The sequence below is a fragment of the Anser anser genome (genome assembly GCF_964211835.1).
Source record: "Anser anser genome assembly, chromosome: 7".
In the NCBI taxonomy this organism is placed as follows: Eukaryota; Metazoa; Chordata; class Aves; order Anseriformes; family Anatidae; genus Anser; species Anser anser.
The window spans coordinates 36,832,237-36,847,571 of NC_139727.1; the positions used below are offsets into that span (position 1 = coordinate 36,832,237).

Sequence of the window (15,335 nt, forward strand, 5' to 3'; positions counted from 1 at the left end):
CTTCGCTGAGACATTTTACTTTAATATCTCCCAGAGGTCAGTTACTGTGAGTTTGTGGCTGTTCCTCCTCAGTGGTTGTTTTACAAAATACATAGACTGGGGCTTCTTGTATTCTGTGGTGCTTTTTATTCAAAACAAAACAAAACATAACAGGTAAGAGGTTATCTTTAGGGCTGCTTTGTTTTTAAAGAACACACGTTCTAACGATGGTTACCATTAGACTCATGGCAACAGGGTAAAATGCAGAATTAGGACAAATTAATGATGCTTTTATTTTTTAATGTCACGTAAAGGTGTCACTGAACAAAGTCTTTGCTTTTATTTGGGTGCAGAAAGGTATGCTCTCCTTTCCAGTTTGCTGTGTTTTATCTGTCTTCCTCTGTATCAGCTCACTACTAGGTGACCACGGATTGAAGGGAAATGCTGGTTATTCCCCCTAGTGTAATTAGGAGATTAGAAGTACAGCAGCAGTAAAGATTTGCATTTTTATTAGGGTTTAGATTTAGGGTTCTTTGTAAACCTTCCCGCCTCAGGCTTTTCCTCCATAACTTAAACATAAAACCAGCCAAGTAAACTGGGCTGTTGTCTCACCCCTTGTTCAGTGAGCATGCAGGTATTTTATACATCTTTTTATCTGAAGTGATACCACAGTTGTCCTTCTTAATTAAGAACTGTATGATATACATGAAGAAACAGAAGTGATTTTATTTTACAACAGCTTGCTTTTTCTGTACGTTACAGGAAACTGGAATCAACATTACAAATAATTGAAAAACGTGTTTTCTGTGATAAGATGACACAACAGGGGAAAGTTATCTGCTCGGGAAGTGCTCTGAAACTTTGTTAATATTCTGAGCTCTGAGGCAGAATCTTGGGCAAGCTGATAAAGCAGAATTTTTTCAGGCAACTCCATTTGCCTGATATGTGTCATAGATTCATTGTTGAAAATCGGTGCAAGTACATCTTCTGCTTTCTCTCTCTGTATATTCTATTTTTAACATCTCATAGAAAAGTATCAGATTAAAATTTCAGAATGGGAATGGCCCTCGTAAATGAGAATTCTCATTTACTTATGCAAAAATTAATTCATGGCATGTATTTAATGGCTCTTTTTTGTTTCTGTTACAGAATTGGAATATGGCAACTCATATGAAATAGAATATATGGAGAAAATTGGCTCCTCTGTGCCTGTAAGTTCTCACTTCCATTTCCATTCATTTGCATTCCCTTGTCATAACCCACTATCCTGATAATGCCATCAACCTCACTACCCCTTAAATTAATTATAATGTGCCTGAAGCAGATTTACAAACCCAGCTCCTTTAAATTGGCGTAACTGGGGTAAATTGCATGTGCTTTGTTGTCCTATATCTCGTAGAGCTTGTTCCATTTTATTATTTTATTTTTAAGCTAGTATCATAGTAGTTCTTTTTTTGGAGATTAAAAGCAACTCAGTAGTCCCAGCAGTGTAGAGTACAGAGCTGTCTACACCAGCTACTGAGCTATTTTTAGAAAATTAGAGTAAAACTTTTGAGAAGATGGAGGGAATCCTGACAGAATTCAGAATGAAGGTGAAATATAGAATGCAGTGCTATATGTTTGCTATCAGTTGTTTGGCCTTCCATTTAATTCATGGATTTGATAGCTTGAATAGATCCAGGGGGGGGTGTATCCACAGGGGAGTTTAAAAAATCAAGTATGTCTGTCAGTTACATAAACTGATGAGAAAAATGTTGATTTCAATGAATATTTTGGTAACTTTCAGTCAACAGGTGCCTCCTGCCTGACAGGACCAGAAATCTGATTAACTCCGAAGTGGGAGAGGAAGAGCCATTACAAAGAATGAACTGTTTAGGTTACGTTCTTTAATGGTTTCTTCCTTACAGGGATCATCTCACTATCAGTTAGCGTGGGCTGGGTTACAGTCCTATGTTGTCAGCTGTTCGTCAAGTCAATCAGTCACTTAAAGCAGTGAGCTAACTGTAAAGGAGAATGGCTGAACTGGTTACTGAGTCTTTCTTTTCCTGTTGCCAACAGGATGACAGCACCCCGAAGAAACAATCTTTATACCTAATGTTTGATGCACAGCAAGAGAGCCCAGTCAAATCACCTCCTATCAGACTGTCTGATTCCACGACGCCGTGCTCAGGGTATGTCGCTGCAAACAAATTCAGCAATGGAAAAGGGTGTCAGGGAACTGGGTTGCCATCCTAGCACGCAAGCAGGCAGTTCTTCCTCTCTCTGCTTCTGTGTTGCTGAGTTGTTTGTTTATAAATAGATTCCCATCTGTGTACACATATGATAGAGAACAGAGGGCAAAGGTACAGAAGTTGTGCAACGGGAAGGAATAAGGACATGTATTTCATCTTCATATTCTTACTAAATAGAGTTATAGTGGCAACTGTTTCCGTAGGCTGTGGCTTCCTTCTTACATTTTTATTCTCAGATAATGCGGTCGTTTTCATTTCAATCTAGAAATCATCTAATTGTAACTTGTCACTTGGACTTTCCTAGCTATATGTTCTAAACAATGAGTCTAGTTCATAAGGACAGGATGTGTGGGTTGTGTTTGCTTTCCAAAAATTTTGCTCTTTAAGGACATCTGTTCTTCTTATGAAAATTTGTTTCTTGGGAGAGATTTAGGTCACAATGAGAAAGGGGTAAAAAGGCAAGTGAGAAATATTTAAGGAATGTGAGTAACCTTTCTGACGGAACTGGGTTTATTTAGATGGCTCCAGTGTGTTGCTTTAAAGGATATTGCAAACTGTTGTGAGATATAATGATAGAAAGATGAGTTGAAAGAATATTTATATTTACACACATGAAAGTACCGAAGAGGACTTATTTAGGTGTTACCAGAAGCAGAATTGTGAAGGCCTTGTGCTCCACCCTGAAAGCCTGTACACAATCCTTTTCCAGGTCAAGTTTTGAAGACCCTGAAGCCCAGCAATCCTCTGGAATAAAAATACAACATCCAGCTTCCCGAGTCCTAACCGCTAGCCAAGAGGCGCACTTACAGTCCCCAGACAAGTCAAAACAGAAAGACTTGGAGCCCATGACCCTAGGAACAACTCCAGAGGCTATTGAAATAGTAAGTAATTTATGTTAAGAGCTTGGGAATCGTTCTGTTGCAGAAAATTCATGACATACAAGAGGCAGAACATGTGGATCTTGCAAGCAGAGCGAAAACTCAGACTAATGCTTAAAGATCTTAATAACAGCTTGGGGTAGGACCCAAATGAAGGAGAGAGTTTGATGGAACTGGTGGAATGCAGAAGAATTTTCCCATAGCTTTAAATGCTCTTTTGATCAGTTATTCCAAGCTGACGTTTTGAAGTGCTTTTTTCTTATACAGTTTTTTTTACTTTGTACTTTAACCTGATATATACAAAGATATTTTATACATAAAAGGGGCATTTTTAAACAAACATAGAGACATGGTTTGTTCTGTTGTATGTGGTGTAAGATTTCAAAATTACAAAACAACCTGTTGGAAAAAACAGGTGGCCTTTCACATTTTCTTGTAAACTGTTAATTGTGTTGTCATGTGATAATGTAAAATTCACTTTTTTGACCAAGAGAACTTAGCCCAGCTTCCAGTTAAATCACTTTTTTCAGTGGCTTATCTGGGTTAGATTTTAATTACTAGTGGCCCCTTCCTTTCTTGAGCATGCAGTGCACACAGACTTTAGAGCATTGCTTCTCAGGTTCAAGAAGGTTCCTTTAAGGCTTCCACTTTTCCAGAAGAACTTGTTTCATATATGCCTACAGCACTAGGCTCGCTAAGTTACATGACAACATATGATTTACTGAAGAGCAGAATGAGAAGCTCACCTTAATTCTGTGCATAATTTATATTGTTTAACGATGCTGTTGATACAGTGTTGCAAAGCATTTGAATTAGCTTGGAGAGTTTTCTCACTGTATGGAGCCTTGGGTGCTCAAGTCTGAGAGGTCTAGCTTTTGTCATAATTCGTTTTAGCCTCATATTATGTCTTTATCCTGATCATCTTATAACTGTGAACATAACTTAGGTATAACTCATTAAATTAGGAAGAATTATTCTTGAAGCTTATCTGTTACACCTACGAATTGTGTATTGAAAAAGGAAATCTTCTGTGAGGTATGAAATTAGTAGGAATCAATGATTTGCAGACATGTACGTTGCTGTCAGCCTGAATTACTTGGACAATCTCCATTACTTATTCAATATCCTTCTTACCCTCCAGACTTCTCCTGACGACTCCTTTGTCTCTGCTGATGCTCTTCTCAACAGGATATCTAAGAAAACCTCAATATGTGATCAGCCTGAATATCTAGATCCTGACTTAGCAGAAAAGAACCCGCCAGTATTTGCTCAGAAACTTCAGGTTTGTAGCAGACATATAAATGTCACTTTTACTTGAGTTTAAAAGTTTGTCTTTACATAGGTTGAGAATGCTTTACCTTGTCGGAAAGGGGTGGGAGGTGACTTGGAGTGGAGTTGGAAAGGAAGGAAAGCAATGATTTAATTCTTCCCAGGGTAACTTTGGCCTTTCAGGAACCTAAGGGACAGAAAGATTTTACTTTAATTCATACAATGCATAAAATTGAATTTAAGTTTCCTTGACAGTTTCAGCTATCCCATACCATTGATGTATATATATTTTCCAGTAGTCTTTATGAAGCAGCTCTAAAACCCTAACCCTATAAAGCTTGAACACAGGACTCTTGTGGAGAGTTATCTTGACACCTGACCTTAGTAGGTCTGGATACATTTTCAGAGATGAAGATCTGAATACTGCTGAAATGAAAATTAGGACTTGTTGTTCTAGTAATCTATCTAATGCAGAATTTGGCATAGTTTCTTTTAGGAAAAGCAAATCCGTCTGCAGAGCAGTTTTGCGTGTCAGGACATATTTTGTAGAATATTCACAGTGAAATTTCAGAACGGCAAAGGTTGAATTGAGAGTGGCAGCTGGCATAAATTCACATGAAATGAGAATGAAAGAAGTCTGTGAAAAACAGCTTTAACTGCAGAAAACATTTATTTTTACCCAAAGCGTTATCCATACTTACCCCCTAATAAAAATTGTCTGTATAGCTATCTCAAAACTAACCACAGACAGGCATTTTGTACCAATGTTCCGGACGTGAAGGGAATATGGGACACGTTTGTCACCCAGGAATTGTCAGGATTCTACATTAAAATATAACATTTAATTTTTTAATGTGTTCAACATTTTTGCTGTGTTCTGAATACATTTTTTTGTGGATTGCTTGTAACCAAACACTTGACAGGAGGAGTTAGAGTTTGCTGCAATGAGGATAGAAGCACTGAAGTTAGCCAGGCAGATTACCCTGTCTTCTTTCCGCTCCTTAGATGCCGAGGTATCTGTTTTGTGCCTGCCGCGTGTGTGTTGTGTGCTCAGACTAAGACAGTGCTGCTTTTACTTTAACACGGTACCTAAGGCTCTCAGAGTGCAGTGCAAAGCTGGGCACACCGAAGCGTGACACGGAAGAGCATGCTGCAAGCAGTACCGCACGCAGAAATGCTGTCACCTGCTCCACCTGTGGAGTACTGCTACACCCAAATTAACAAAAACTAAGGCAAGAAATAGGTATACACGCATCCCAGGGTTCAGAGGTGAGAAGTTTGACCAAGCCTGCCTTCAGGCTTCTGAAGAAAGGGACTGAAGCAGGTCTGGAAGGGCTGTTCCCAAGGAAGAAGACCTCCCTAACACAGTTTATCTTTATTCTTGAAGATTTAAAGCTCTTTTTCTGATTTTCATTTTATGGCATGCTGGCTAGTGCCTCCTCAGAGTGATGCTGTGCACGGCTCTAGGGATGCACATGGTCCTCACTGGGTTTGCACAGGGACATTCCCATGGCCCTGTCTCAGCCCAGTCATAGGATTTGTTTTAGCTGAATAATATGGATGTCATGCGAGGCTGGGAAGGACTTTTGTCCCCAGATAACTTTACTGTTTAGGTGGGACGTTGCTGATGTTAAATTAGCCTGTGATGGCAAACCTTGTGACCTACAGTGACTGATGGCCTGGATTACATATAATAGGATCCACCAGAAAACTGCAGCGACTTAAGTTCTGATACTACCTGGCAGGCTTCCCTTCTGGTTGGCTGGCCACAGTTCTTTCCTTCGTGTTGTATAACTACATTTAGCATTTGCTAAGCCATTGCAGGGTGGGTAACAAGCACAAACAGTCTCCATTACGATGTCCTGGGGTCATTTTTCTGTAGGTGCAACTTGAACAGAGCCACTTGTGTTTGTGTCAGCCACTCTGCAGATGCTGAGGTGGTGTAGAGTTGGGTGTTGAAATAAGATGTTGAAATAAGTAAAGGAGAGAAACTGAAAGGAAAGGCATAGGGACAAATGGGATTAGAGTATCAACACTTTGGGATGCTCGCCTGGTAGTAAGAGAGGTTTATTTCCTTCAGACAAGTATACCTTTTTTTCTAGTAAAACCACATGCAGAGAACTTACACCTGGATTTTACTTGCTTTTCAGTACAGTTACAAGCATAAACAGGTCTTGTTACACCTCCATTGACCTGTGTGCACATGCATCAATTAGTTAAAAGATCATATCATTTGATACGCACCTAGACAGTGTGTGAGTGCTTGTAGAGGGGTAAGCTAATTTTCAGCAGGGCTAAAGACATATTTCCCTAAACAGTATGATAAAAAGTGCTTATCATTTTCATTGCAGTGCCTTTCTTTGTTTTCTTGCACTTTGACCTTCTTGAAGCAAGATAACTGTAGCTGGTTAATCAATATGCATTTATTCCCGTTCTGGTCAGATATCTGGTTTCTGTAAAAGGTGCTGGGAAGAGAAGGGGAAGTGCACTGCACTCTCAAATATTTACACTAAGATCGCAGTGACCTACATTTAGTAGTAATTCCCTGCAGACTCTAATCTTTCTGTGTGAGGTTTGGTGACTTATAAATCCCTATGCTTATTATTATCCCAATTAACTGCTTACCATCTTGGCAGTTAGGCACTGAACTGAAAGAATCGACTGTCATCCTGTTGGGCTATTTTATTTTCCGATGATAGGAATATTTGGAGGTAGAAAATATCGACTAGTGAATTGGACATCAGTTTGGAGCTGTGTAAAATTGGCTTTTGAGATAAAACCGCAAAGACCAGTACAGGATGCTCTGACAGAGGGTTTGTTATGTTCCTGCCAAAGAGAGAAGCCAGCAGCCCAGCTGGGACTTGTGTGAAGTATTTCCAAAGTCAGGACAATACTGGTGGGACCAGTAACCGCCAGCATTTCTACTAACTGGTTAAGTTCTAAGAGCTTTTGTAGTAGTTTTTGGGAAATTTTAAGGTTTTCTTGCATGTCATTGATATTATTCTTTTGTACAATTTACTCAAATGCAAGAGAGAATTAGAGAAAACATCAGTGAGGTGTTGAGTCCTATATACAAAAACGCATAAGTATGTATTAAGTGCCTTAAATGTTCTTTTTTCCTTAAAAATCTTCATCATGTTGGCAGTTACTTTGACACATTTTTGTATGAGCTTAAGGAAATTTGTGTTTCCTATGCCACAATGAATATTTTCCATTAATCTCTTCATGAGATCCAGCAAATTACGTGGCAGGAGGCTTTTGAAATATGATATATACAGTTCAATGGATTGATCTTCAGGATGGCCTTTCTTTGGAGGGCAGCTTTGATATCTAATAGCTCTTTTTCATCTCTCAGTTTATCTTGCCTCATGTTTGAGGAGGAAGTAAAGTACATTTTTTTGAAGCTAGAATACAGAATTTGAACAGCAGTAGTCGTATTTATTGCCTGTTTTACCTTCACTGAGATCTGTGGACAGCACCATGTGTTTTTGTATATATGCATATACACAGATGCCTGAGTTTGTGTCCCAGATGTATTTTTTCCTGCGTAGTTGTTGTATATTGGGAGATAATTTCAAGAATACATGCTCTGTAATTTTGATAGATCTTGCGCTGAGGTAGGAAAATCTCTGGAATTGAGGTTGCACCTCCTTGTTGTGTTGGAATTGATTATTAGTTTGTGGTTAAATGCTGCAAAAAAAGAGATGAATGGCCTGCACCATAAATACTAGAAGTACAGAGTCAAATGACTCCTGTGTTTAAAAATGAGCAAAAAATACAGAGCAAATTAGTGAGACTCCTATATAAACAAACATGCAGCATGGTGTTTTGAAGTACTGTTTAGCATGTTAGTGCTCTAATTGAATTTTCTTGTCCGGTCTTTTAACATTGCTGATGTGGTATCGTCATGTTGCCCACAGATGTGGAATTCATAACATCCGTTCCTGTGTTTTCCTAGCATGAGCATTGCGTGTAATTTTTAAGGCAGCTTCTTCAGTAAGGTGTGATGTGAGGGTTCAGAAAGGATTGCAGAACCTTTGGAGCCTTTCTGTTATTTCTGAGGATACGCAAGAAGAGCTGTGAGCAAGTGAAGGATTTATGGAATAGCATCTGACAAAATTGCCTTCAACTGCGTTGATACAAAGCATGTGCTGCTGATATAAATGAGATCTGTTTGTGTGCGCCTTGCGGGGAGGAGGGCTGGGCCGTGATTCAGGCATTACTTACTCACTTTCACGTTCCTGTGCTTCAAGCAGTAGGATACAGCTCTCCTGTTTTACTGATTAAAAAATAATAATTAAAAAATGCTTTTAAAAAATAAAATATTTTATCTTTTCTATATATAATTATTAAAAATATCTACATACTAAGTGCAAGAGCAACATGGCGGGCCCTGTTTCTCCATAGATAAGCCTTATCTTGCCCTTTTGTTAGTGCTAAGCAACCATAAAATCCTGCTAACTCAGGCGGGCCCCTGAAATCTGACTTTATGCAATGTTCTGGCTAATGGGAAAGAAGTCACAAGGCTGTGGGTGAGCAGGGGACCAGCTCCTGGGTCTCTGAGTGAGCACTAAAACGAGCGGCAGAGCCCTGGCCCAGCGGACTCCAGGGCTGCCTCCTCAGACACAGGCTGTGGCCTCTCCTCCTCCTCCCCCGTAATTCCGATTCCTTGGCCAGTTTCATGCCTGTTTGAGAGAGGAGGAGAGCATTAAATCCCAGCAACAGGCATACGGTCACCTCCACCCCGAAATTATCCTGTGCTCCCCCAGCAGCTGAGAGGGAGGACATTTTGTTTCCCTACCGGCCTGAGGCAGGGCCCAGCCGGGCCGTCAGCGCGGGCACATCAGCTGCTTGATCGCAACGTGCAAAGCACAGGGAGGGGACAGAGGGACGTAAAAAGCTGTTGTGGTGCCTCTGATACAGAGGGTCTGCTCTGACGGGAGTGCTGCAGGGGAAGAAGTTCAGGGGAGAGGTGCTATGCTATAGAGTACAAGGAGTATAGACAAGGAGTCTGCTGTTGCTCCAGCAGCAAAGCGTACACATCCAGACCATCGGTCTGCTGCACATGGTGTCTCAAGATGTGGGTTTTTGTTTAGCACCTTCCTAACTGTCTTTTATAAACTTCTTGGTTTTAATGTACCATATGAATTGTTTATTTGTGGAGTGTTTGCAAGATGACGCATCTCAGTTTCTCATAACTCTTCCTCATTTCACATGCTGCTCTCCTTCTGAGTCAGTGTGGACCACCGACGTGAGCAAGAGCAGCAGCTGCAAATAAAACCTCATTTAACATACTAATTGCATGCTTAAATACCAGCAGGGCAACAACATCACCTATATATTCACAGCTTTTATGAAAGAGTGTTTTATGATAGGTAACGGTATACTGCCATGGCAGAACTAGGAAGGTGGGACATCCACTTTCTTCTGATTTTTTGATCTCATCTATTTTTATGGAAGCATATTTCCCCTTAATGAGCTCTCTGCCTCCAATTCTAGTTTCCTCTGCTGATGTGCATTTCTTGTGGATGTTTTTATGAAATCTCTGCATCAGAAAGTAGTAAATTGTCTAAAATATTGGGGACAAAGTGCTATCTTTATTTTCTCCCAGTAAGAGTTATATGGCTCTTCTGATGCTTACCATGGATTTTAAATGTTTATTTTATCGTTGCTAAATTGAAATTTCCTTGTCAGTGTTACTGCTGTTATAATTTAGTAGTGCACAGGCTTTTAGTCGTAGCTCAGGATCCTGGTGCCTAGCACCCAGAAAACATTAGCTAAACACATATTTAATGGTTCATTTCTTTGTATTTAAAAAAACAAACACACAGAGAGAACCTGCTATCCCAGCAGATGTTTCCATCTCTAAAAGTGCGCTGTACTCCCGGATCGGCACCTCAGATGCAGAAAGCACCACAAGTCTTCTCTACCCCCAGCAAGACTTAGACTCCGCACTGCGACTGGCCAGAGCAGAGGTAATTTTTCAGAATTTAGAAAAGGAAATATGTGTCCCTTGTGGTTTACTTTTGTCTTTCCTATTTTCTCCCAAATTCTTCATATTATGATTACTTTTACTATTCTTGAGACTATTCTCAGCCATGCCAAAGCTACACTAGAGGCCACCAAAGCAAATGGCACTACACTGCAAGTTTACCTCTTTTGATGTAAATGAAAATCAGATGTTATATGAGAAAAAATCTTTATTGCTTTTAACTGTATTCTGTGTCTCTTTACATTGGTATATAATTTTATAAAAATTGTAAGATGCTGGAAACAGGAATCATAAGTATTTTTCAAAGATACATATAAAATTAGTCTGGCTAGTATTAGAATAGAGTAGAATACTTTCAGGTAGAAGGGACCTCCAAAAATCATCCAGTCCAACTGTCAGACTATTTCAGGGCTGACACCAAATTAAAACATATCATTAAGAGCATTATCTAAATGCCTCTTAAACATCAACAGGTACGGGGTGTCAACCACCTCTCTAGGAAGCCCATTGCAGTGTCTAATAATTAGAAAAAATGGTACAGTCTCGTGTTCTGAATTTTATGATAGATTGTGTGAACAAAAGGAGCATGAAGGAACGCAGTCCTTGGAGTATAAAATTTAATGGGCAGTCAGCCCTAAATATGCATGCAGACGCTGTAGAGCTTTCTTAGAGAACAAATCATGGGACCATGTTCCAAAACCATGTACGAAACTATTTCAGGTCTGGCTCCAAATCAGACGTTGTATAGAGTAATATAGTATTTCTTGAAAAGTGTCCTTGTTATGATCAGGGATGAAACATGAGACAAGAGCGTTGCATCTACATCACTAAGATAGTTTTTTGAAATGAATATGATTTCACATCCAAACTTCTTAAATTGCATCTTAAAGTCTGTAAAAGAAAAAATCATTGGGAATGCATATATTTGAACCCATTATACATTTGAAAACTATACCTCTGTTAATTAGAATTGGATGTAAATTCATATATTGCACACTTATTTAATTTCTTCTTTAATGGATCACTTATTTTTGCTTTTCTTTTTCTTTGTTTAAGATTGTGGCCAAGGAAAGAGAAGTGTCTGAGTGGAAAGAGAAATATGAAGAAAGCAGAAGGGAAGTGATGGAAATGAGGTGGGTTATTAATGTGTCACTAACCACACTGACAGTCTCTCTTTTCAGACTGTGGATAGTACACAGAGTACCATGACTGTATAATTGTTTTGGTTAGCTGAAATTGTTCATTTATTTTTAACTGCACACTCTAGGTTGATCCTAAACTGATACTTTGTTTTTGCCATGCGTGGTGGGCACTGTTGTTCAAGGTAGTCATTGAAGACTTATATGTTGCTAATCTCATTTACATCCTCAGAATAGTGAGATAATGGGTCTTAATCTAATGTAATCTTAATGTAAGGAAAGAATTTTCTCCAGTTTGTGCTGCTCACCACACCTGTGAATTCTCACATGGATTGCATTGTGGTGTTTCTCTTGCTTGACTGAATTAGTCTGCCTGCAGTGCTGGCAGAGATGTGCACATGATAATTTAAAATTCACTTTCTGCAAATAATTTTGGCAACAGAAAAGAGCATGTGAAAGTTTGAATATAGGTATGAGTAGTAGAGGCTCCCTTCGGAAGATTATTATAAAATGTTTCATTAACATTAAAAAAAAAAAAAACAAAAATTCAGCTGGCAGTAGAAAAACATTCCTTGGAAAGGAATGACTCTGAGTGTTGACCTTCGAGAAAATTCAACATGCTTTTCTTTGAACTGAGCTACACTTTTAATTATCACACACACTAAGCTTGATTTCAGTTAACCAGTGTTTATCTTGGATTTTGCTGCTCCATTTGAGAGCTGACAGAAGGACCCTGAGCTTTTCAGGTCTTTCTAGTTATATCTGTAGTTCTAATGTATTTTATTTCTCCTTGCAAACCCGTCTCTGTTACATTAAATATTTGTATACTGGAACATAACAGGTTTGACCTTCCATCCCAGCCCAGGTCCTTGTCATTTGCAAAGGTAACAACAAAGTCACTGTAGTGGACGAGGTGAAGGGTGTTGCCCAAAGACTCATTTTTGCTTCCCGTTTAGTCAGTTGAAAGTTTCAGCCATTCTGTGTTTCTTTTCCAGTGGTAATGCCATAAGAGCAACATACAGATAAGTTTGACGTGCTCATCAATCTGAATCTGAGAAAGTCATCAATTTTAAAAGAGACTTTGTAGAAGTATTTTATGGAGTCTAAAGTCTATTACTTTGTACCATCAAACAGACAGACACCATCCTCAACCTCCACGCCCTTAACTCATAAATGAAAGAGAACTGACAGATTATTTGAGCATCCATCTTTCTGAGTAATAATTTCTGTGGTCGCTTCTGAAACTGACTTTTCTTCAAAATCACTTCTGTTCTTAGTGCCAACTTCTTCCCAAAGTTAAAAGCCCGGGTAGTTTAAAGCTAAGGCCAATGAACTGTATCAAGGGATGACCTGCACGTGCAATTCCTGCTGGCATCCCAGAAAACTGTACTTACGTAGTAGAGGTAATAGGGGATTGTGGTGCAGAAGTCAACAAACACTAGCAGGGATGCCAGGAGTCACACGTGGCAGATTTCAGTAGAGGAGTGCAGGGCTTAGAGCCAAAGCATCTTAAGGGAGGCGTCTGCAAAAGGCAAGGGCAGCCACTTGATTTCTTTGAGAGGAACCATGTCCCAGCACCCCGCTGAGTTCTCTCACCTCCTGCTCTCTGCTTGGGAAAGGAACCAAAACCCCGGCACAGCTCTTTCAGTGCATAATGAGGCAAAATGGAAAGGAGCCACCGCAAGCAGTCAAATCTAAGAAGCAACACATGGAATGAAAAAAAACCCTAGCAACTGTGTAAAGAATGACTCAGAGCTCAGCACATGCTCCAGTGTGGTACTTTGTCTGTTTTCTGGGAACTGCCTGGGTGCACATGCCTGCCAGCTGCAAACAAGCACTGACAGAGGTTGCTTATCCCTTAATGAAAGGAGAGCAGGGATGATGCAGAGCAGCTGACACACTGTAGATCTATACCTTCATGTTCCTCACAGGAGTTTGCTTCTGTGTCTATGATCTCAATAAGATTTGATTTAAAAAAAAAAAAAAAAGACCCCTTATGTAAGCCAAATTTCTCACAGACACATCCCTACCATACATGGGGAAAAGGTCTGGCAGATACTGTCACAAAATGATGAAATGTGCATGTGTGCCCAAAGAAAGATTTCACTTGGAAGGTTAGATGTTAAATCAGTCCATGTGTGGTAAATTAGAGATGCGGTAATTGGATGTGACATAATTATAAGCAAGAAATGAAGGGAAAGGCAGGGATTATCTGGCAGTGCAAGCATAAAAGCATCACTTACCCCAAAAGGAGAAGCAGTGCTCCTTTATGCAAGCCCTGCGTACTCTACCTGGAATATCCTGAGATCAGCTAGGTTTCCAGAAAAAATGTCAGTCTGGAGGAAATTCCACTCCAGAGAATAGAGCCCAAGATGAGAATTATAATATTGTAATATTTGTCAAACAGATAACCAGTGGTGGGCCATACCATAATCCAAGGGTGCACCCAGAGACAGGCCTGAAATACTTAAGTATGGTCGTTTGGAGGTCTAATTGATCATGCCTCGGTGTGAGAAGTCAAGCAGGTGACCTCTGGAGAGGTAGCCCTGGATTTCTGTGTTTTTATGACTTAGGAAATTGCAGAAATTCAATAGTAGACTGAAAGACCTAAAATCCCAGAAGTTAAGTCCATGTGGCATCTCAAGGGAGGGTTAAGATGCACCATCACAAAGGAATGATGTGGCCAGCGTCCTTGGGGTTCCCTTCCATAATGTGGTGTTTCTTTAGGCTGCTTGACTAAAAAAGCCCTTTGACATGAATCTGGAACAAGCCCGGATTTACCTCGCCTTCCAAACTGAATATTATTAGAATCACTGTGGCGCTGCAGTACCCACATTTATTGAGCAGCTGCTACGTTATTAGTAAGGGTGGGTAATGCACAGAATGCGGTGCGTGCTTGAACTAGCATAAGCTGCTGAAAGTAAGAAATAGAAAATATTCTTTCGCTTTGTTGCCAAATTCCATGGCGGAGCCCAGGCTGAGAGGTGTTGGACTGTAACAGCATTTAATGCTGTATTCATTGCCTTGAGTCCTTGGCTCATTTTTCTAGGATGATAAAACTTCCCAAAGGTGATCAGTATTACAGGGATATGACATGGCTTTAAAATCCTTCCTGCTTACAGTAGGTTTTTGAGGTAGTCGTCTTCGGACGTGAAAGTGATCCCGGTGTCTGGGGTCTGCTTCTGATGCAGATTTCCCACAGGCAGTGCTGGAGTGGCTGCGTTTGGTTTTGGGGAGCTCCACAGCTCTCTCCTTTCCTTACTGACTTCTGTCCTGGGATTTTCCCGATCCTTGCTGTAACCTCACCAACTGCAGCAGACTGAGCTGAAATGGGGCACGTGAATGCAAGCTAAGACTTGACAAAATATGTATTCAAATACCAGCGGGCTATTTTGAATATCCACTTCAGCTGAAGTGTGCAGTAATTTTGTTTTTCATAGGCAGTCCTATGTGGCTCACAAATCAAAGCACTGATCAAGCTAGTCTCATTTTATTAGCTTTATTTGGCTCTGGAAGGGGATGGATCATCTTTCTAAATCACACTTAATCTGCTTATTTTGGCTAACCTCTTTTCAAGAAGGAAACTCAAAGCCTACCGTGAGTATGTAAAATAAAATAGTCTTAAAAGTAATATTTTACCCCCTCTGTTTCAAAACAGATTTGTGAAATAGGGCATGATGGAATTTGTGCTCCCTAACTGAATGTTTTAGCCATTTTCTCTTAAGTGCTAATGGATCGGTTCTTCACATTTAGAGAGTGGAAGATGAGATACATTTTGGATGAGGGCCAGCTGTACTCCTGTTAGGTTTACTTGCCTACCAGTGATAACTTTTCTTAGTGTTTACAT

The 15,335-nt window shown here is 39.9% G+C and overlaps 1 protein-coding gene across 20 annotated transcripts in view; it reads left to right on the forward strand.

Annotated features, from left to right (window-relative positions):
* Positions 1-15,335, forward strand: part of TACC2 (transforming acidic coiled-coil containing protein 2) — a 131,303-nt gene that overhangs the window by 106,552 nt on the left and 9,416 nt on the right. For 12 of the 20 annotated variants that reach the window (XM_083843716.1, XM_083843705.1, XM_083843719.1 and 9 more), the window contains 6 exons: positions 1,129-1,190; positions 2,035-2,150; positions 2,920-3,091; positions 4,230-4,370; positions 10,189-10,332; positions 11,406-11,482. In XM_083843716.1, the coding sequence (XP_083699842.1) occupies positions 1,129-1,190; positions 2,035-2,150; positions 2,920-3,091; positions 4,230-4,370; positions 10,189-10,332; positions 11,406-11,482 (712 nt within the window). Of the gene's footprint in view, positions 1-1,128; positions 1,191-2,034; positions 2,151-2,919; positions 3,092-4,229; positions 4,371-5,280; positions 5,371-10,188; positions 10,333-11,405; positions 11,483-15,335 lie in introns of all 20 variants that reach the window. The other 8 variants (XM_083843721.1, XM_083843718.1, XM_083843720.1 and 5 more) reach the window with 2 other exon arrangements.